Consider the following 23,924-nt stretch of genomic DNA (forward strand, 5'->3'; position numbering starts at 1 on the left):
AATGTAGAGAACAGCAGATGCCACTCTTCATCCCTTCGTCCTTCGTCAACCTCACTAAGGTATTTGACCTAGTGAGCAGGAAGGGTCTGTACCAGCTGATTCAGAAGATTGGCCCCACAGATGCTTAACATGATATCTTCTTTTCATGATGACATGAAGGGGATAGTAAGCTGTGATGGCGAAACTTCTAAACCCTTTGAAATTAAGAGCGGTGTCAAACAAGGATGTGTCCTTGCCCCAACCTTGTTTGGCATCTACTTCTCCATGTTGCTAACATTTGCCTTTATACACTACACAGAAGGTGATCATCTACACACCAGGAGTGACGGAAGGTTGTTCAATCTGACCCGCCTGAAAGCCAAGACCAAAGTCTGCTCAGTACTCATTAGAGACATGCTGTAGAACAACTGGGAATCTGGAAACTGGAAACTGTCGAATCCTGGGAAGACAAGATCACCAACACATCTGTCCTGGAACAGACAAATTCCCACAGCATGCACCTTTTGCTAACTCAACGTCGGCTTCGGTGGATAGGTCATGTGCGCCGTATGAAGGACGGCCGTATTCCCAATGATATACTGTATGGTGAACTATCTACAGGACACCGTCCTCTAGGCCGACCAGCACTACGTTTACAAAATTTACTGAAAAAAAAAGATAAAGAAGGCCCAGCCATTGTCTTTCGAGACAGAAGGGGCTACTACCTACTATATTATGTACCTTACTGTCTACGCCAGGAGCTTAAACTGTTGGTACAATGAAAGACGTCCCTCTCAAGGTAAACACGCAACAGACAAGATATATTTGCATTCTATCAGGGCAACCAAATTTACATCAGCAAATATGACAGAATTCTGATACTGCTGTTTGTTCGAAATAAAAATACAATCATTGACCGACCCTGTAATGTAAAGACGCCTGAAGCTGCTATTTAAAATAGCTGTTACAATTTTGTATATAATATAGCACTGCTTATTTTACGCCCTGATGGCAGCCATTGATCAAATAAATATCCTGACTCTGAATGCTAGCACAGCCCTCAAGGAATTTCATCCAGAAATGGTGTGTTTGGATCAACCTCCAGCAGTCCATTATAATATTTCACTTTCACTGCCTGTGTCATCGCAAAACTCCTCTGCATTACTAAAAACTACCATGGTATAAAAAAGAACAAAAAAGTGACACGTTCGAAAAGGGTTTTAAATTGACAGCATTTAAAACAGACATTAAAGAGACAGACATAAACAGATTAAAATCGAAAAGTACTTAAATAACAAATCAGATCTTTTACATTTTTCTGAAAGGGCAAGGCCCAGCTTAATATGTTTTACTTTACATCTTTTATAAAATAAAACACCAAAAGCAGAGCATTCTAATAATACTATTTAATTTGTACAGTGCCTTTCCATACCTTCACAATATAAAACAATAGACAGACTATCATAAGGACAAACATTTGACCAGTTCTGAACAAGAGCCGGTGCAGTTATGCAAAGCATAGATACTATAGATCCCTGATGACTTCATCTGTGTCTTCTGGTTTTAAGTTGGCACTACTCATTCTGGAACATGTATTTAGCCCACAAACTTATTTCCCCTCATTGTCTTCTTGCATCTCCCTCCCTACTTCTGTCCAAGTTTCGTAAATGTTCCATAGCCTCTGGATATGTATGTGTGCATTGAGAGAGAGAGAGAGAGAGAGAGAGAGAGAGATGGTAAAGTGAGATCACTCATTTCTCATCTTAACAAATACCAGAATTAATGGAAGTAAAAACATTTTCTTCATTTGTTTTTAGAGAGTTCTAGCAGCTCTGAGAGTGCAGCAATAATATAATGTTCTTCATAAGGCAAGAGTGATTTTTATGGCGAATTTCATGTGAAGAACTGCATTATCCATGTTCCAACCATCATGCAGGTCACCATTAAAAATCTTTCCAAAATAGCTTTCCAGTGTTCACCCGGTCCCATAAATCTCTGCAGATGACACAATCAAGCTGTTCTCTCAAACAGCTAAACATTTCTTGGCTTATAGCCTATATGTTTGCATATTTTGCAAAAATTTTAAGTCCCCATCAAGAATTGTATCAATTAAAACTCCTTGTGGTGAGGAAGGCGGGACGAGACTCGTGCGGCAGGGCCGGTGGCATGAGTGATAGTTGGAATCAGCTGTGGTCCCGCATATCTCACGGAGGAGATCGGGAGCTTAAGAGGACGAGCGGCAGGACTGTTGACGAGACAGGACAGGTCCTGGACATATGTTAAGTTTGTATTTATGTCTTATGCTTCTTTTACTTCTATGTTATTGTTTATTTGATTTGATCAAAGTTTGTGAAATGTTCGCCGGTTCCCGCCTCCTTCCTTCCCTTTTATTGAACTTGTTACACTCCTCTTTCAGTATCAAAATAGCATTGTAAAAGTTGTTTTATGAGATCATTTTTATGCCTTAGACCAAGTTTACACGATGAAAAACGGTCGGCATTTACACGGATCCAGGAAAACGGATACAAACGCTGTAGTATGCATGCCAGGCTGGTAGATGGCGATGTTATTTTGTAAAGAAACAGTAATACCGTCGGTTGACGTTTATGTGTGTTTAAAGTCTGGCGAATGTAAATAGTGTGTCTCCGCTGGTCTTATTGCTGCAGTAAATCCCCATTTTGCTGGAGAAACGTTAATAGATAGTCAAACAGCTAGAGCTCACAGTACAGGAAGCCGGCATATTGTTTTGGCAATAGTCGCGTGTAATATGCATGGGCGTGGCTTCATCGTTTTAAGAAAGTTCCGTTGTGCATTTTACACGGAAACGAAAACGGCGATGTTTTAAAAAAATTGACCAGTTTGCATACGTTTTTCTGCGTTTTCAGTTGGAAATGGTCTGGTGTAAACGGCTTCTTAATAGAAGTTGAATTGAACTCTATACCCATGCCGCAGATCCATAAATATGAGAATTAGTCCCTGAATCTACTCAATCGCACCAGCTCGGACCATCGTTTTATGGAGAAAATACTAGGTGGCAATGGTTTTGAATCATGAATTTGCGCATGGTTTAGCTTAACCCTATTAAAACATATTGAAAGACATATCATGTTGTTTATTGTGATTACAATATTATTGATGATGATACTGATGATTGAAACTTAATCAGTGAATAAAATATAAACACTGTAAACTGTCAACCCACAGAGAATAATGCTAATAAGCTCTTCTCATACTGAATCGTTTTAGAACGGAACAAACAGGAAGTTCCTCATTCGGAAATTGATGGTGTCTTAAAAGGGTCTGGTGTTTACCTTGGTCTTACCGTCTGGTCTTACCGCAAGACACATTTCCTGCCCATACCTTCTGCTACGCTTTTAATTACCAACATGGCACCCTCCACGAGGTCTGGCCCAGACGATCGACCATCTGCAATAACAACCAGGGGACTTAAGCAATGAGCCTCATTTAGCGTTTTCTACCGTCAGCAGTCGAGTTAGCATGCACACCCTCTGTGTTTCATGGTAATGGACTGCTGACAATTTCTATAATCTGATATGAAATTCAAAGATTAAATGAATCCGATTATACAGATATGATGTTCCTCTTGCTTCTGTTGGGTATCAAGGCAGTGAATGTTTGTGTGCTCCCACAAATAACTTGGTTATTAAATACTGTTATGTTTAATTCTGTTGAAGGCAGTGATTTCTTCATTCAATATCTATATAACAACAAATTGATCTAGCCTAGACTGGATAGACTAGATTTATAAGAGGAAGTCGTCCGAAGTGTCCCTTAACAGTATACATAACTATGTAAGGGACTGAGTCAATAGTTAAATTGCTTGTTCTTCTCTAGCAGTGTAACACTGGTTAGAATTAAGAATTCATATTTGCAAAATCACACATTGTTGGAAACACTTGCAACAAAAGTAAACACTGTTCTTATGGGTTTTGGATATTTCAATGTGAAAGTCTCACATGTTGTGTTTATGTGTGTTTACTTTGACTTAAGCAATAATTCAAATTCTGGTCTGTTTTTTGTAAAAAAAAACTTGAACAACGTGCTAATTATCTGTGTCTCCGAATAGTGTACAGTAGTAATATGTGGTAACGCTTTAGATTACCGCCCGCCGTACCGCATAATTAAACAGAATTGATAGCGTAAGTACTGTATCAATAATGTACCTCTACAGTACATATCTGTAGATAAAGGGGAACAATATGCAAAGTTTGGGGAATAATATTTATACTGTATCTAAGGGGTGACTATTGCAAGCCTGCAGTACGATATATAACAATCTGAGAGTGAATTTACACTACATTATTGTTATCACAATGTATCCATAGATAAGACACTGTGGATATTAATTAAGTACGGCGTTCTTATTTTATTACTATAGCAAACATGAAATAAGGGAAATCTACGTGTTCAGTTTTTGTGCATGCAAAACGACACAAATGAAGCACGTAGAATGTTGGTCAACTGTAAATATGACTTTTGACTTAAGGATTAATAATTTATTTTAATTATAAGATATTTTGATGAGTTTTAATGTGTAAAATGTGCTAAATCAATGCAGATCTTTTGAGACTATAATCTAGTATTTCAAGAGCGGTTTAATTTGGATGTTTATATGGCATGCAGTTCCCTCATAAATATATTTTTTGAATTTTCCATACTCTTACCCCATAACTCCCCAAACTTTACACATTGTTCCCCTTAATCTACAGATATGTACTGTAGAAGAACATTATTGTTACAATTAGTTACGCAGTAAATCCTGTTTAATTATGCAATACATTGCGGGCCTTAAGTGTTACCTAATATTTGTTTAGCATCCTATGTCAGCGTATTCCATTTTGTGTAACAATGGTGTTTTTTTTTGCTGTTTTTATCGGGGATAAAACATGTTACAATGTATGCCTGTTCAAAAGAGCTTTCTTGTTACTTTTCAAATAACAGGCCTTGTGACCCAAACTGAGCAGGCTACAAAAACAAACAGCAATCTACCTCCACAGAGTGTTTATACATTACAGGAAATGAAATGTTTCCACATTACACACATTTAAGTTGTGAAAAATGTATGTCAGGTTTGTCAGACCTTCTGGGACGGCCAATGTCCTGGGCTGCAATTTAAGTCCTGCTTCTGTGAGATCATCATCCTGCAGAGATCACAGCTAAACTTCTGTTTAATATATTCGCATCAAAAATATGTGTGGGGAATTCAAACAGAGATGCGTCCTTTAAAACGCCCCTTCCACACCCATTCTTCTGCGTTTTGAACATCGCATGAGGTCCAGGAAAATTCAGATGGTAAACACCGATCCACACTAAACTCGAACCTCAAACTTTCATTGTAACTCCCAAAAGATCTAAAAGGAGTTCAAAGAACCCTGCCTTCAACATGGGCCACACACACCACCGACTGTTGTCAGAGTTCCACTGAGCTGAATTTGATCCAAAAACATCCTGACACTCAATTAATTTCATGTGGTCTTACTTCCCAGACAGGCTCCCTGATTATACGTAAGCGCCACAATTACATCCTTTGCGACGCCGAGTGGGTGATGGACACAATTGGAAGTTGTTGCACATGTGTCAGTAAGGATGAAGCTAAACCCTATTCCCCTGGGAAAACCATTGCCCGTGGTTGCACGTGTTTTTCAGGGATGTGTTGAGTTTTCTTCAATCAAACAGACAGATGTGAACGAACAACGCCCAATGCCAAACCAGCTCACTCACTGTGGTCTGAAGCATCTGTACTGGGTGTGATCTCATCAGTACACATGAAGCACATGATGATAGCCACAGAAGATCAAATTATTTACGGGTAATTGAATTTTGGGAGTTACTGTGTGTAAAATCATATTTTGCTTACATTAATAAAATGTGGATACCCCAGGCTTCAGCGCAATGTTAGATTACTTAGGAAAAAACAACAAATATGCAGATTCAAGCTAAATACACTAATCTCGGTTTCATGCTCCACCGACAATGAGATGTTAATGGGAGGAAAGTGGATGCTTCTTAACCTGATCAGGCAAGTAAAACAATACGCAGTAGTCGAAAGGAAATGTAGATAATTACTGTGATGAAGTGTGTGTACATACATTTCAATGTTATCTTTCATTACACACTAAACAAAAATAGTTTCCCAGCTGCCCCAAAAGCCCAATAGCTACCGAAAGTAACTTGCCGCATCATTCCAAACTTCTTGTAAAGTCCATTTCTTTGTTTTCAGACTCCTTGATGCTATGTCTTCTGGGACCTCCACATCCATCACTACTACACTGTTCTAGAGTTGTTTCGGTTGGGTTGAATGGTCACTACTTATTCTTCTGACCGGATCCAATATCCCTCAGGATCCCAGTCGTGCTGTTGTTCCACAACTTTATGTTTACTCTCACTTTGGAGCTGAAACTCCGTGCAGACCTTGCAGTGTCCAACCCTATTGTCGCTCGGTTTTGCTCATCGGTGCTTTTTGTTTTTATGTTACCTTGTTTTTATGTTCTGTTTCATTTCTGTGTAGCATTCATATGATATATACTAACAGATTATACGAAGAGCATGTTTAGAATGTGTCTAGTTACATTTTGGAAGCGTTTGTGTGTACTGTAAGAAACTACACATTTACAATTGAAACTGTAGTAGACAGTTACATATCTATTGCAAGTAATGAAATCTCACAGTTGGAGATATGAGGTTTCCACCCAACAGCAATGATATGAAACAGAGACATCACTGTATTTAAACAACCATGCCGTCTGGACATGCCGCCCTAGTCACTATCATTCACTATCAAAATGAGTGACATTTCTACACAAAATTGCACACTCTATCTATCTATATTGTATAGACATTGCATTGAGAATGAGAAGAGGCAAACTACTAGATCTACTAGACAAGTATGATGTCCTAAAAGATCAAGGTGTTGCTATGAACTGTGTTTTCAGAGGATGACCCACCTTAATCCCATGGGTTACACGCTGAGCATTTCGCACAGTCAGGTCAACACAAGAAACGTTGTGTTTAACTAATAAGGGCAAATGGGATTTTTTAGATAACAACAAGTTGAAAGTACAGTGTAAATCTGTAATAATCCATACTTATGTTATGAATTTGCAACACGGAGGACGCTAAACCTATAATGCTGTGTCAGCTTTTTACAAACAAGACGGTTCATCCATATAAAATCCATACGTGTTGTTTATTAAATAGAGCTATTTTCGTTAGCAGGAACATTTTACTGACCACACAGCAAAAATAAAATGATTAGCTGTTATGTGGACGTGGGTGAACGGTTATCTTCTTTGTTCCTCCAGCGAACATATTTACTGCTATAAACAAGGACATGAGGGCTTTTTGCTAAAGCCTGACATAAAAGGCCCATTGCATACTGCAGCGAGGCTAATAAAAAAAGAGAAAAACCTTTGGCTCTTTTTATCTCAAGGAAGACATAATTAATTTGCTATATGATGTCTCTCAGCTTGTTAAGCATGGAGTCAATAAAGCAGTACAAGAGTTGTGACAGGTGCATTTTATGGTAAAAGCTTTTGGAACGTTCCTACTCTGTTTAAGCGGGTGATATCACCTTACATTAGATAAACAGGATCGAGTGGAGGAACAAGACAAAGAGCAGATGACAGATGGACAACACAGCATAGTGCGCAAGGAGAAAAGAAAACCAGCTCTATCGCTGAAGTGTGGCGCTGAGCCAGAGCAGTTTGTCATGGGCCTTCAGTAAGATGTCTCCCAGCTCTCATCGAACAGTGTGTCCTCATAGTTGTTGAACTGAGACGACGGTAATTCCACACAGACACATTTCTGACAGTCGGCATAAAATTGGCCCACTTGGAGGAGACTGACAGGGAAATCAGCAATCATTTCTTTTAGGTGCTTGTTATATTAGGATTACTTTACTTTGTGAAGGAGATGGGCAACAGTTACAGTTTTACAAATACAGTCTGATGCACTGAAGTGAGGACAAGAGAAAGTTAAGGGTGGGGGGACAGCACTGTTCTGCCAAGAGGAGCGTTCAATTTCTCGCCTCATTTACAGCAGGTGTATTCAGGTAGAGGCAACACACACACACACACACACACACAGTAGGAGTGCAGGTAAGTACTTGAGCATCTGTTCACCAGACCTCAGTCATCATGTGTGTTTCAAGGACAACAAGACGCGGCAAACAATAAGCACTTCAAGATTCTTAATCTTGAATCCACAGGAATTAAAACACAATGCCAGGAGTCCGCGTTAACTGTTCAATTCGAGTATACACTTTTTACGATTTCATCTTCTCAGTATGGTGTGTTTCTTATTGACCATCCAACCGCGTAGGAGACCATCCTGCACAATTTCGATGCTCCGCTCATTTCACTGAGAAGCGATTGTTTTCCAGGGAATGTCATTGAAATGAGTGTCACGCATTGATGATCTCCCCATTCTGAAATCCTGAAATGCCTCTTAAAATTGCTTGCCAACATTCCATCAGCTATAGACAGATGTTCCTGATCGTTTTCGGTCAGCGGATGTGATACGAGACAGCGTTCAAATGCTTTGAGATCTTCATAACAAATAGCCAAGGCAATGCACGCTGTAACTTTATACTTGAAATTGAGCATCCAGTTATGCATGGCATGGAAACTGTCAATGAGTTCAATATAGTCTTAATGCTATGAACCAAAAATCATCATGGTGTATGGAAATACCAGATTATATGCGGCTGGTAAGCGTGAAAGTACAGTTGGCATTCTGTGTGCTTTCAAACAATTGTGAATTGTAGTAGACGTTCAGAATAATGCTCAAATGGAATGGGCTCAAAATGTGTGTGAACAAACAGTTCACAACAAAATAGTTGTGTTAATATGGCTTTTTAGACCATCGAGAAACAAACACAAAATGCTTTTTTGAAAGCAGGAACTCAGAACGCCCACATAACCCAGTTTACTACTGTAATGTGAGCTTTTCAGAATGAAACATTCAACAAACTGGCTTTTATTCCTTGAAAATTGGTTAGCCCTCTTGAAACATTACCAGCACTTACTTTGACCCTTGAGAGCAATGTCAAATATTTTCTTTCAAATCTAACACTACGTTATTGGCATCACGCGTATTACATTAAATTGCAGCATTAATTATTGGCAAGACGTTAAAAGAAGTGCTTGTAAAATGCCTCATCTTTAAATATTGCTAGGCTACACGTTGTAACTTACCAAAGTTCACGGAGCACATGCAAAGAGCCTGGAATTAAACCATTTGTCTGCAGATATCTACCATTTTTCTTGGCATTATCCCAAGCATTGAATCTAAACGTCAATCTTTTACCATTTTCAGCACGTTTTTAAAACCCCAAAGCAAAAGTAAGTCATTTGACGTCAAATGCGAGCAGCCCAACCATGATAGATCAGCCTACAGTGATTTTATAGATTGTTTAAATTGTTTATAGATTGTCTTCTGACACAAAAATGTATCCACTATTATTAATGTCAATGACTGCTTCGATATACAGAAGCTCTCTGGAAAAGAAAAACCCTGGGTCGATAACAAGGCATATTTATAGTAAACGCTATCGCCATATGGATTTTAAACAAGCACAGTTAGTAAAAGAATTCAAAACCTATGAACTGCGCCAAAGATGAATGCAAAGTGTGTGGTGTTGTTTACAACAGACTTTGTGAGTGAGAGTGGACATACAACTCTTATGGGAATCAAATGATCGAACAGTATAAACCTTGGGAGAGGAGACAACTCCAATTGATCCAACAACAACATTTTTCAATGTGAAAACCATTGAGGGAATTTTTGTACTGTGAGGATGGAAAAGACTCAGTTAATGGATGCTACCCGTAAGTGTCCATATCTTAAAATCAAGGACAGATGAACTTTGTGGAACAGCTACCGTGCACGTTGCAGATTTATTGGGTAGAGAAAATGTTTTATGAAACAAAGGATTGCAATTGTGGGAAAAACAGCAGATGACAAAACTGGTTTTTCTAGAAGCTTCCAAAAACATTTGTCCAAGTGCTGTCAATAAAAACATCGGAACTCTCCGAAAAAATGAAATGTTTTTACCGCTGTATAACACAAAACAATACAAATTAAGGACAGACTTATACAGTATAGTGTACTAGATGTTTCTATGGCGAAAGACGTTTTTGGCGTCCTCTGAAGATTTGTCATTGCATGTGCGTCAAAATATCAGATCTTTGTGAAACAAGCTTCATTGCAAATGCAGCCAATGTGTGGGAAATGCCTTTCTACAATTTTCAGTCACACACCCAAGCACTATTAACCTACATTTTGATTTCTTTAAGATGCATGCTTTCACCGAAGCGCGTTCACGAGTTCAAACATCCCCGCGTCTGCTCTGAACAACCCTAACCCCTCGTTTTCAGTGACAACAGACACCTGAACAGATGGATGCCGCCGCAGACAGACTGGGCCCGCTCACGCTCTTAAGTACACTGAAAATCACTGACAGAGAGAATGATGGAGCACCTGGCGGAGAAAAGAGACCTTCTGTTATGCCACTGTAAATTGGCTTGACAAGAAAAACGTTTCCCTTCTCAATGTCAGCCGTTTGGGCATTGGAGTAAACGGAGCTCCTGCCTGACAGGTGCAGCGTTGGAAAAGGAAGGTGATCCACCGAACACATTTTCCTCATTAAGAGCGCGGCCCCGGTGCCATGATACTGAAATACATTTTTCTTTTTTAACGTCTACAGGCATCATACTGCGAAAAAACGACGGTGACAAATATGCATTTGATTGATTTTACAGTTTTATATTTTAAAAACGCGAGTCGTGCTTGTCTAGGCGAGTGACATTTCTTTGTAGTTTAAAGGCTTTCTGTGCTGTTGCCTTGAAGGTGTGTGGTTGCTAGGGCATTTTAAGTTTTCAGGTTTTTTGGGTAGCTGCCAGGATGATGTTAAGCAATTGTGAGGGTGTGTTGTGTGATTGCTAAGGCATTGATAGATGTTCTGTTTACCCCTGGAAAATTTCCATATTCTCATGATCTCATCTTATAAATGAAACGTAAAATATACTGCAGATATATAGTGTAGATTTCATCCTTTAAATGTGCTTACATGACTATCGTGGCCAAAACATTTTAATTCACAATAAAAATATATCAGTCAAATTCATGTTTAATTTTGTTGCACACAAACAATCACACATAAAAGATAAGTGTAGGGACACAGAGAGAGTTTGTGACCACTTGGGCTCTTGAGGCAAAATATTGACGGGACCAAAACCTCCAGCGGGTTACAGATACTTACAACATAAAAGTTGTTCTAAAGTAGTTCATAGTTCAGATTCGAACCATGCACTCAAACAGTCTTATACCTTCATCTCTTTCTAACAGTTTCATTCTCATTATTTGGCAGATGATGGCCGACAGGTCATCTGTTCTCTCTTAGTTCTCCTTTCCTCCACCTGCTTCTGTCTGAAACATCTTATAATGTTCCTCTCCAAGCTTTCTTAACTGTTCTGCAGCCTGTGGATATGGGACAATAAAACAGAGATACAGATCATATAATATACAGAGATCCTGCTATGCATTACTTAAAACAGTGGCAAAAAAACTGTATTTATAATATAGTATTCATGTGTAATTTCTTTATAAAGACTGCTAGACAACCCATAGCATAGTGATAGCAACCCCAAGGTCATGAGTTTAATTTCCACAGAAATTTAAAATGTATAACCTGAAGATGAATATATAGCAAAGCACAGCAGAGAGTGCCTATATACATTTATAAAACGGTCAGTTCTGGTCCTTGATGCTGATTGGCTGAGCCGTTAAAAAATATTCCGACACTGCTTTGCGGGGCATATTGCTTTAGAGAGACACCAACAAAATATATAGTATGGTAATATTGATAAATATTAATGCATTTTATATTTTTATAAAAAAACAATACTGTTAGCCAACCAGCCCATCTGTGGCAACAGAATTGGTATAATCAGATTTTTTGTGGTATTAACATCAAACTGTAAAACTTTGGCATGTAATCATGACAAAATACTGTAGAAGTCTTACAGTGGTACAAACAGTTTGTTTAATTGTATAATAAATCATTATTCAGTTTTTATTGCTGCAAAAACCCTAAAATAAACATATCTCACAAAGGCACAGACAGAATTTGGACATTATTATTTTAAAATAGCTAAATACAGTTTTGATTTATTAAATATGTTTTGCCCTTTGCTGCTTACTGGGTGAAAAAAAAACAGCTGCCAAAAAGCAAAATTGCTGTAAAAGCGCATTATGGAAAACAGAGTGTGACACGCAGCCCCAAGCGACAGTAGATTGCAAGGTATTTGTGTCTATGCCACACAGTGGAGTAACCACCAGTCGGCCGCCCTCTGCTGAGATAAGGCCCTGCGGGGGGTGGTAGGGTTGGTTGTGCGTTTAAGCGTCTTAGCTCCCGTGTCACCTTATGATCCAAACTCCCAGCCGAACAATCTTCTCGGCGATTGATGACGCGTTACAGTTTGACGGGGACCGGTTGCCGCCGTTAAGTGAGAGGTCAGTCTCATAAACACTGGCAGCTGGGCGAGCCATGGGAGAGCTGCATTCATAAAGCCTTAATAAATGTTACAACGCGTTAAATCACCCCAGAGGTGCTGCTGGATATTCCAAATGAAAGCTATGAAGTCTGAGCAGCCGCAGTCGTTTTGCGTTCCTTCTAAAAATCACATATTGATTGGCAGTAAGCATCACACGAATAGGTGCTTACGTGCACGAGGGACAGTTTGGAAACATAGACTTGTGGGTAGTAAGTGAGGTTGGATTTAGTGAGTGTCACTGCCTATATGTGCAAGAACCAGGTTCTAACCTGGTCTTAAGCTTTATGAATTTTTCATCATTCCGTGTCATTTACAATCTATTAGAGTTTCTTTTTTTCATGGAATACAGAAGAAAACATTACATAGAAAGTCCATGAAAATCCTTTCCTGCTGCTGTGAAATCATTCCCAACAGTTTGTAAAGAGCAGAATAAAGATTAAGGACTATTTAACTTAAATAAAATACTGACATAAATGGCAAAACTTCATTTGCACACATTTAAAAGCATGACTGTCATGATTTTACCGGGACTCTTGTCACCCTATGCCTATGCATAGCGGGCACATGAAAACACGCAAAACAATCGCCGTTCAATTTCCCACCAATGGCAGCCTAGCTTGGTAGAGGTCAGGTACGAAGATAACCAAGTGATATTTATTGTGGCCAGACCATTCTCGCTTATATTTAGATGGGAGAAAACAGATGTCCTGGTTTAGGACTGATAAAGCTCAGTGGCGGCTGATACATTTCACATTCAGGTAGATGAACTTGTGAGGGGGGAATTGGGTTTGCAAAGACTGTGAAACAGGCTCGGATTGCTGTCAGAAGGGGGTTGTCGATTGGACCTCGGCTTGCGAGACGGACAGAGTCACACCATGACGGATCAGCGTTGACGGCCAGTGTCCTGACAGCCTCCGGATAGAAGGGGCGTAATTTGATCAAGCTATCAATCAATAACGTCCAGATGGGCATCAATCAAGAGTGTGTCGTGCCGCCCTTTATGCTCTTCCCTTCGAGAAACGAGAAATGGGAGACAAGAAAATAGGGAACTCAATTTCTGCTCTGCTCTTTTATATTGACAAGAGCAGACTGAACAGGGTCACCCTGAAGTGGGTGTGCCTGACAGAAACACTTAGGCCACGTGACTTGACGCATTAACGGATCAGGTGGAACAGGTGTGCAAGGGCTGGGAAAATAAGTAATTGTAGATTTGACAAACCACGCTTCTAGTGAAAAAGAATACGGTACCACAGGACAAAGTCACAAATTGTTAAGGTTGACATTATGATGGGCCTCAGAAGCGCTTTAAGACCCCATTGTTGAAACCCAGCACGAAGCGTAATAAACACTAGCCAATTATTAAAAAACCTGACCGCAGCAGTTGCTGTTTTCAAAGCCGTTCAGATTTGTGGTTTTTGCCAAAAAAAAATGGGATCAAGAAATGTTAGGTCATGAAAACTTGGCAGAAAGAAAGAGGTTATCTACAACTTGGGTGTTGAACTATGAATAATTGGGGAGATAAGGTTTAGTGGAAACTTAGGAGAAACTCTAAATGCAGTGGAAAGATAAGATAAAATATGCCTTAGTAAGTGGAAGAATACAGTCTGGAGGTCTGCACAGGGATTAAACTGCAGCCCCAACCTGGTCCCCAAATGATATTCTGTGAACCGTCCTGACCCAATTTACACTGTTCAATTTTTTACACTGAACCTAACCTGAAACCCTAAAAATGTCTCAGTCTTTGTATTTCCTCTCCTAGATTTAGTATGTTAGACACAGTGAGCCAATAGCCCACCAAGCTCGGACTCGAATACAGAGTGTGTAAACTGATATTCAGAATATTTTTTTATTATTTTTATATTATTTATGTTTTTTATTTAATAATTTTTAAAAGATGGTTTTGTGTAAACATTTTCTTTATGTAAATTAATTCACAAAAACACACAATTTTCACACATATTTTTGCCTGCCTTAAAGGAGCAATGTGGGGCTTTAAGCAGCATCTAGTGGTGTGTTTGCGAATTGCTGACTCCAACTCCCTTTCGAAGCACTACGGTGGCTGCACGGAACTAAATGTCGTCGTGTTTTTGCTTCTTTGCCGAAGGAGATAACATATTTACAAAACACGCTCTGTTGAGCAGTTTGTCCATTTACGGATACTGTAGAAATAACATAGTGAATTCAATGTAAGGGGATCCACAGTGTATCTAGATAGAAATAGCTCATTCTAAGGTCATACAAACATGATGCTTTATTATCTAAGGTCTTTACATCTCTGAACACAGTTATATATATTATATTGCATTTCTGTTAATAGATCCACCACAAAAACTACACATTGGACCTTAAGGTCTACACAAAGGCCGCAATTAAGGCAACCTTGCAAGTATTTAATATATTAATAATAATAAAACATATTACATATATAACAAATAATAACATTAATTCATTATAAATTGATACAACATCAGTAAAATTAGAATTGGCACCACAGTGAAAGGATAACATACCTGTTCAGGTGTTAGGTCCCTCTGTTCATTAGCTAGCATCTCATAACCAACCATAAACTTGCGGATGGCGGCGGAGCGCAGCAGAGGGGGGTAATAGTGGGCGTGTAGCTGCCAGTGTCCCATGTCTTCCTTTAGATAACTTCCTGTCGGGGCTCCTGGAGAGCAAAAGACTTATTGCCCATGAACAGCATCACTAATTTGTCATTCAAAAATGATGTTGAAAGGAAACAATACTTTTGTTAAATATATACAGTAACAACTTACCATGAAACATCATAATTTTTAAGTGAAACATTGAAGTGTAAAACAAGGTACGGATGTTTCAAAGCCCCCTACATCATACTTTACAACAACAGTGTTGCACCAATGCCGAAATACACAGGACCGAGGGATCGGTTAGCACAGAAAGCGTATTTGGATCTAAAAACGCATGACACGGCGCTCAGGAACCACAGGGGTCTCTTGGGCCCTGGCACAGAAATTGCCAAATGCCAACATGCCATTGTAAGCAAAAGCTTAAAACACTTGTCCCGCCTTCATGGTATTCTGATTGGTTAACTGCTGTGGAACTGACAGACAGTGATGAGCTGCGCAGTGTGTAAAAATGTAAATGATTTCAACTTGACAAAGCTTCTTAAAACCATGGCGCTGCAAACGGCGCGATACGCAAACATATCAGTAAAACACGTCCATCTAGACCGTGTTCACACAGAAAAAACTATATAAAAGTAGTTCAGTAGTATAGAAAAACATCTGTGTAAAATGCACAAAAAACAACGCAAATCTGTTTATTTGTATTTTGCAGTACATAACACCTAAAAAAAGCTTCTGACCTCTCCAACTCATAATAGAGTGGGAATAGTCATATTGCATGCAGAACTTACATTTCTGCATTAAGACGACGAGTATTTAACAGTCCATGCATTAGAAAATATAAAATATCAAATCACCAAAGCATTTAACATTTTCTTAATGAAAAAAAGTTGTTTTTTATTTAGCTGAGGTATCTTTCGTGATTTCCTCAGAGAAAACTCTTCCACAACATAATCCTAATCCAGATGGCCATTAAAGACAGAGAACTGCTGTGGTTTAAAACTCATTTAGTTATTTTGCCTTCTACGGTCTTCTGCACGTTTATATTACAGTGTTTTTTTACTCGCCTCTAGATGTCCCTATATTAGGATCATTTATTTGATTTATGCGCTACGTTCAATACTTAAGAACTGCATAAATAATCCCTTTATTCAACAGGTATTCAGCACTTCTTTCTTGAGAAAATCAAATAAATGAAAAATGTACACATATTAAATTTGCCAGGGCTCCCTGCAGGTGTAGTGCCCTGGGCACGTGCCCCGTAGGCCCGTGCGTTAATCCGTCGCTGTGTAAAACAGAATACTATTTCAGGCTACTAGTTCCATGCCCATGTGGCCTATGTAACACCTGAAAATCGAAAGATCTTTTAAGGCGGAGCAAAATTATGATTATGATGATTATGATTTTTGGGCAAACATGAATGACTGGGCACAATAGGACTAGGAACAAAAATGTCACCTTTGATTTCATGTTGACTTTAAGCATGACATTTGTCGATGTGCATTTGTAACAGGCCAACCTTTCAAAGAGATGTTATGACCTCTATCGACTAAACAGATGTAATTGCAAAGAAATTAAAGTTCAACGATTGGCTATAAGATGTTAAGATGTAGCATGTGATGTCTTGTTAAAATTATTATGTGTTTCATTTTAAGCAAATGCCATTTTTACAAACCCTCTTTAAAAACAATTGAGCACACCATTCAGTCCGATTACAAATGTATCGTTTCTGTTTCGCAAATAAAATAAAAATCTCACAACATCAAAAGCTACCTCTGCTATAAACAAACCACAGCACCGGCTCAAGCTAAAGCCTAAATGAACAAACCTAGCCAGCAGACATTTGGATGCCAGTGGCATGTGAGACATCTCTTGTAAGGTTTCACGGTACATATTAAGTTATAAAACGGCTATGAGAACCAGTGGTTTGGCCGTCGGCCCATTCCCAGAGCCCCCTCACTTATCCCCATGTAATGAATGAAAAGCGTATCATGCAAGTTAAATCAGATTCATCCTGTCTACTCCAATGAAACGGCTGTTAATTTCCTCTGCTGACGTTTTCTCGGCTGCTACAGTCTTGCTGGGTTCCCAGGATGTTAGTGGGTTTGGAACAGGTTCTCGCTTCCCAGCTTTCATATCTGTTTTGGCCCATATCTGGTTACTTCTCGTATTTTATTGACTTTTCCTGGTTTACATTTGGTCCAGGGCACAGTTGTACAGTACAGTTATGCAGAGATCGCTGGGTAGTGGCCATTTTTTCTGTGCCAGTGAAAATACTGTCAGATCTGGATTTTCAAATACTGTATATATTGTAAACATCCTGAAAGTGTAAAAACATGAGGCACGGTGTCCAAAAATATCAAGTTTGGTGATATGATCTTTGTTCTGCATTTATTTAATGATTAGAGTGATGTCATGTTTTTGTAACATCATGTCAAACACTGCATGTAAGCTTTAAGGCTTACTGTAAGATCCTTTAAATCATTTTTTTGATTTTTTGATTGAGCTAAGGCTGACGAATGACAACTGTAAAGATAACTATAATGATCATTATATTGGTGCCACACCAACGAACAAAAATGTTTGATTTATTTTTCAATCTGTTTTCACTTATTTTTCAGTCTGTCAATGTTTAAATTAATTAATTAGCTGGGGAAAAAAGCCCTGAACCTGATTTCAACTGTGTATAATGGTAGGATAATCTAATGTTATCAACATATTTTAAAAGAATAAAGGCCTGTTCACACCACAAACGTCTGTGGTGTGAACAGGCCTTTAATCACTTAAAATATGTTGATAACATGCGCAAGTCATAGATTATCCTACCATAACAAATCATAGGTTATCCTACAATTATAGGAAATAAGAATTGATTTAATTTATTCTTAAAATAAAGCCAATTTTATATTACATCCATTACATTATTTAAAAATGTTATAATATCTTGAAAACCCTTTTCTCATAATTCTTAAAGTCCAAGTGAAATAAAAAATGACTATTCTTATTTTTTCATGAAATATTGCAGCGTTTATAGTAAATAGCTTCTCGATGTGGGTCATAATCTTCTGTTAAAATCTGTTAAAATGCACTTCCGCCCTGAAATAACTATCCATCTCAAATGACGTAAATTAGACGGCTTGGCCGAAGCATCCGTTAACTTCTCCCCTTCGACTGTCATCTCAAAATCAACAGCTGTTTTATACATCAATTCGCAGTGAAAAAGACACGCCCACTAATTTTCCCCCTTGAAATTCCTTTTCACTTGGAATGTGTCAGAATACAGAAGTAAAAACTGTTCACGGGGACTTTAAGTGTAAAAATTTTAATGAAAACATATCAGTCCAAACTCTAATTCTTATTTGATGAGCCAAAGCTTTGAACTGAGATGGCACACTTTTTTATATTAATCTGCCAAATTGCTATGTTGCTTGTCAGTTACAAAGAGCCTAAAGTTAAGAAAATGGTTTAAATTAGTAAGTCTCATTTGTTCAAATATTTATGAGTAACAAATCCATATAAAGTAGATATTAAAAGTAAGGGCACCATGCAAAGCTACAACACTTTAAACCACATTCTCTCTGGTTTATTTAGCCTTGAGAAATGATGGTAGTACTTTTAGTTTGACTAAAAGATCCAGAGAAATCAATGAGCCCTAAGGAAATCAATAAACTATCAAGTTTTGAAGCGCCCACAAACTTTGCATTTAGAAGATAAGCATACAAAACATACACGTGCTCTCAAAAACGACATTTCAAGACATCACTGACACCATTCAGCTGCATAACCTCATTATCTTACAAATGCGCACTATATTTCTGTGTGCTGAGTATTGTCGCACTTAGAACTTTCGTTGTAATGAATAAACTTTACAGTAATTATGTCGGTCACAAGTCTTCTGAGTCGGTGGGAGCGATGCGTGTACATAACATGTAACATGTAAACAACAGCCGCTAGCATTCTTAACACATTATTAAAGAAAGGCGTTGACAAAGCAGTCTGGTGTAAAATGATTCGCACACACATAAACAAACTTTGGTAAATTGAGGGGCGCGTTTCCTTCAATAATAAAACATATCCACTGCGTCCTGAACTGCTCAGATGTCGGGAGTTCATGAAGACTTTAAGTCCCATTTTACATCATACAACAGCACACCTTGTTGATTCTTAGACATTGTTGTCGATGGCTACATCTGCTCTTGCCGTAAAATGGCTGACATTGTTTCTGAAGAGCGCTCATAAGGCGGAGTCTGTGAAATCAATGTGACTTCACATTGATAGGAGATCGCCAACAGCCAGTTTTGTGTCACTGTTGTGGATTAAAGGAGATAACAAAAAGAAGAATAGATGGATTTGTATAATTACAGGGTGTTTCTGCACGTACCCTGGCAACTCAATTCCTGGTAGAAACACATTTAAAAGTGAATTTTGTGGGATAGGGGGGCCTTTAAATCAAAACTAATTTGACCAACTTTTTTGGACAAAAATGACCGTAGAACAAACAGCTTCAATTGGAGTTGAAGAAAAATTTCAGTTCTGAGATATTTTCATAGTTAAGGTGACCGGTGGGCCACTTTTGCTTTGCAATCTGAATAATATGCCCTGACTGATTATCTGGGCTCTCTGATGATAAATATGTGAAAATATGAATTCAATTACTTTATCGGTTTTTACGGGATGTAGGAATCTTGAGGCCTTCATGTCTTGACAACCTGATTAAATTATTTAATGTCAGATGCATTTCATTTCTAGCTCAAAAAAGGGGCTGATGTTTATTATATAAAGTGTGAGATGATTAATCATTTGCAGATAGCCATAAAGAATGAGTTGCAGTAGGATGCCTACATAATCTTAAACAGGCTGGGGTAAACTTGCTCAAGATGCTGGAAGTGTCTAAACAAACTCAAAACCCTGGGTTAAAGGCAGAGTGTCTGATTTCTCTTAGCCGTTGTTGATGTTCAAATCACCAAAACAAACACACCCCTACCCTCATCTTTGGTGTTCGTCAGCGCTCGTCTCGACTAATGTCCGTCCTGTGCACTGTGCACCTTACTGCTGATTAGCTACAAGTTTGTGTTGGTACTCGGCCTGACTTTGTCTAAACAAGCGTAATTCGGAAATCGGACACCCCACCTTTAACTTCATGCATCTAATGTAAAAAAAGTCTAAATGTACTTATTGTAACCGTCCCCTCCAACGACCTGTCATACAGTAACATGTCATGATGGCTCCAGAGAGATTAGAGGGTATGCATTCAAGTCACTTTCCCACAAGAACTTGCCCGAACACGCCCCCTGAGTGGCAAAACACTCAGCAAAATGGCAGCTTTCAATAGGAGAAACAAATAGACTGGGACAACATACATTTATTTGCTGAAATTAAAAGCACATGCGATGAATATTGCACGGAATTGTGTTTCCTGATATTTATTTTGTCCCTGATTTCAATGCAGAGGGAAAAATAAGTTTTACATTCTAAAAAGGTCTGTTATGAACCCTGCTGTGGAAAATGAAACCATTTACCTATACCAGCTGGCCCTGGATTGACATGGAGTGGAACGATTTAGCAACGGTTAAGCAAACGGTTCACGTGATGGTGGAAAAGTGCTTCTAAAATCCTAAAAATATCAGATTTTGAGTTCAACAGAACAAAAAAAAAAAGATACAATAGTTAGTCCTACTACGGTTGTCAATGATGTCCGTTTTTGTGTTCATCAGAACAATTAAATTTATACAAGTTTGGAACAGCTTGAGGGTGAGTAAATGATGACAGTTTTTGGGTGAAGTTTTTGAAGCAGTTTTGTCAATATGGTGACCTAATCTACAGTAGGTGTTTTTTAAAGCTGAAATCAGTTTTACCTATATTTGAATAAAATTCAAGTATATATTTATTTCAGAAAACGCAGAAAGTAAATCAAAGTAATCAGAAAGTGACATCGGGTCATTAGTGGTGAATAGCCACCATGGCACTAGCAATGAGAAGGGAGCCAGGGTCCTTACCAGTAGCCAGACCCGTGTACACAGTATACTGATTCACGATCTAGGGAGCAAGGGAGCTGATCGAGACACAGGGTCTGTCTTGCAAGTCCAGATAAAACATAATTTCCTGACAATAAATTGTTTGATTTATCCAACCATTCTTTTTGTGTTAATTCGCTATTTACCTCTGTCCACTCACCTACTGGCATAGTCACGCTCTCCATGACTAGCTATACATATAAATAACAAAACTAATCTGGGAAAAGTCAACAGGCATAGGATACATGGTTTGGTTTTTAAAAAAACGAGGTGATTGTTTTTTGTCTCTTCGTTACCTTTATGTGGCAGTCCATTTTTTCAGTATACAAAAATCACAAGCTCAGTCATAGACGATGGCATTTGATCAGTATGGTTACTGCTAATACAGGCACAATTGAGGCAGTTAACAGCTCCTCATAGGACCCTGGGGGCAGGGTCAGGAGTCGTAACAGGTTAGCAGCAGCACACAAAGTGCACAGAGAATGTAAACATCTGTGGCCGACCCGATTCTGAAGCAGTGACTGCTAAATAATTGAGCTGCCTGTCCACAACTACTTAGGCTAATGTATATAGCGGAAACCCTGATTAATCCTCAGTTTTACCGATGTTTGTCGCCTTTCGTAGGGACAGTGAGGGGGATGGATCGGGTCACTATGAATTTAAAGGGGTCATGTCCCCCCTGTCCCTAGTGCCATCTGCACGCCTGCATCAGACGCATGTGCCTGGTGCGAAGTTAACTTTCAGGTTTTTTTGTTCAGGACTGGCTAGGAATATAAAAATTTATGTTAGATTTAATTTGTAATTATATTTGTTTACATTATAATTTTATTGTATATTGATAGTAGGCCTATTAAATCATCACTTTGTTAAATAAGGAATGGTTTGATTCAGTTGAGGTTCCCTTTCTGTCTGGTCTGTTCACAATCACGTTCTGGAGGCAGCATCCCATCGGGAAAACTCCCGGTACTCCAGGCAGCCAGTCCACCCTGGTTCTTATACTGGTAAAATTGTCTCAATATTATCGTGGCTGTATGAAATGATAGGTCTTCCGGGCCTAACATAAAGAAAGTTAGAAAAAATTTAAGATGTTACCTTTGTCAGGGTCCATCTGGTGCAATAATTTTATTTTATAAAAGGGATTTTTAGATAATTTGACCCATCTCATAATAGAACACATACCTCTAAGCAATAGTTATGTTTAGAGCACAAAGAAAAGATGATGCTAATGGCATGTTTCCAAGTCATCATTCGTCATTTAAATATCGCCCCGTACATACGGGTATAAAGGAAGATGGCGGCGGTCATTCACTCATCCTTTGTTCTTCGGAACCTGTGTGTTTGCTTATGCTACACGCGATACTCGACTTCGAGAAATCTTTTTATCTGCTGGATTTACAACGCGGAGCAGCGGACTTCTCCTTTCGGTGGACTTCCCCTGGGCGTTTCAGCAGAAAGCTACAGGCCTTAAGAGGTAAGTTCCTGCGGCTACGAGCACGTCTCGTAGCTGTGTCCTTGGATGCAACAGGCTCATCCCGGAGTCTGACGGCCATGATACCTGTGTCACTTGCTTGGGGCTCAAGCATGCTGAGGCAGGTTTCACTGATTCGGCATGTCCCGTGTGTGCGGACATGGCAATCAGGGTGTTGCGGTCACGGTTGGCTACGTTCTTTTTGAGCGCTGCCACGACCCTGTCTGCTTCCCAGGTGTCTTAAGCCGTCGTTTCGGCGAGGCTGATCACTTTGGCGAGCGCCGGGGGTGATTTGGGGACTCCCATGGATGTCGCTCCGTCAGCTTCACGCTCGCGGACCGTCCATACCCCTTCACGCTCACCTGGTTCATCCCCTACGAGCGGCAGACGGCCGTCTCATAGTGGCAAGACTTCCTACAGGGATGATGACTCCATCTCTGTCGCTGCATCAGACAGCTGCCTGCTGGCATCGGATGCGGAAGACTCCTCTGATCTCCCTGTACCGTTCTTCCCGGAGGTGCATGAAGAGCTCACCAAGTCCTGGAATGCGCCCTTCTTGGCGCGTATCAGGCAGGAGGGCTCGGTGGCAGTAACTTCCCTGGATGGTGGGGCGGCTAGAGGTGGCCCGGCGCCCACTTACTCACAAAAAGAAAGGGTTTTCCTCCACAGCACTCTCGTCCCGATGGTGTCTTGGATGGACCGAGCCGCCAACTGCAATCTCCCCCGGACGTTGCTTCAGGCAGCCGGAAGCAGGTAAACATACAGAGCCGTCAACCTCCCTGGGGGCCTCCCCTGTGCGAGGTGACCGCACTGTCAGCCACCGAACCAGCCTCCCCGGCATGGTGAAGCAGATTGTCCCTCTGGTCCCGCTGTCGCGGTTCTTGGGCGCTTGGCAGCGCACCAGCCCGTCACACTGGATAGAGAGGACAATCCGTCTCGGTTACTCGATCCAGTTCGCTAGGCGCCCCCCCAAGTTTCGGGGCATTCTGTTCACCTCGGTGCGAGGAGAGAATGCCTCCGTACTTCGGCAGGAGGTCGCCGCCCTTCTGGCGAAGGGTGCGGTCGAACCCGTCCCTATAACCAAGATGTCGGCCAGGTTTTACAGCCCGTACTTCATCATGCCCAAAAAGGGCGGGGGGCCATTTTGGATCTGCGCCTCATGAACAAGCACCTACACAAGCTGCCGTTCAGGATGCTGATGCAGAGGCGCATCCTGGGCTCGGTCCGTCACCAGGATTGGTTCGTGGCAATCGACCTGAAGGACATGTACTTTCACATCTCTATT

General features: G+C 39.9%; 1 protein-coding gene across 1 annotated transcript in view; it reads right to left on the reverse strand.

Moving 5' to 3' along the window:
• Positions 1-9,867: 9,867 nt before the first annotated feature.
• The window catches only part of galt (galactose-1-phosphate uridylyltransferase), an 88,571-nt gene continuing 74,514 nt past the window's right edge, over positions 9,868-23,924 (reverse strand). The window contains exons 10-11 of the mRNA XM_079449189.1: positions 15,065-15,219; positions 9,868-11,478 (exon numbers count right to left, since the gene is read on the reverse strand). Coding sequence (XP_079305315.1) covers positions 11,398-11,478; positions 15,065-15,219 — 236 coding nt within the window. The 3' untranslated portion in view covers positions 9,868-11,397. The remainder of the gene's footprint in view (positions 11,479-15,064; positions 15,220-23,924) is intronic.

The sequence above is a fragment of the Barbatula barbatula genome (genome assembly GCF_947034865.1).
Source record: "Barbatula barbatula genome assembly, chromosome: 24".
In the NCBI taxonomy this organism is placed as follows: Eukaryota; Metazoa; Chordata; class Actinopteri; order Cypriniformes; family Nemacheilidae; genus Barbatula; species Barbatula barbatula.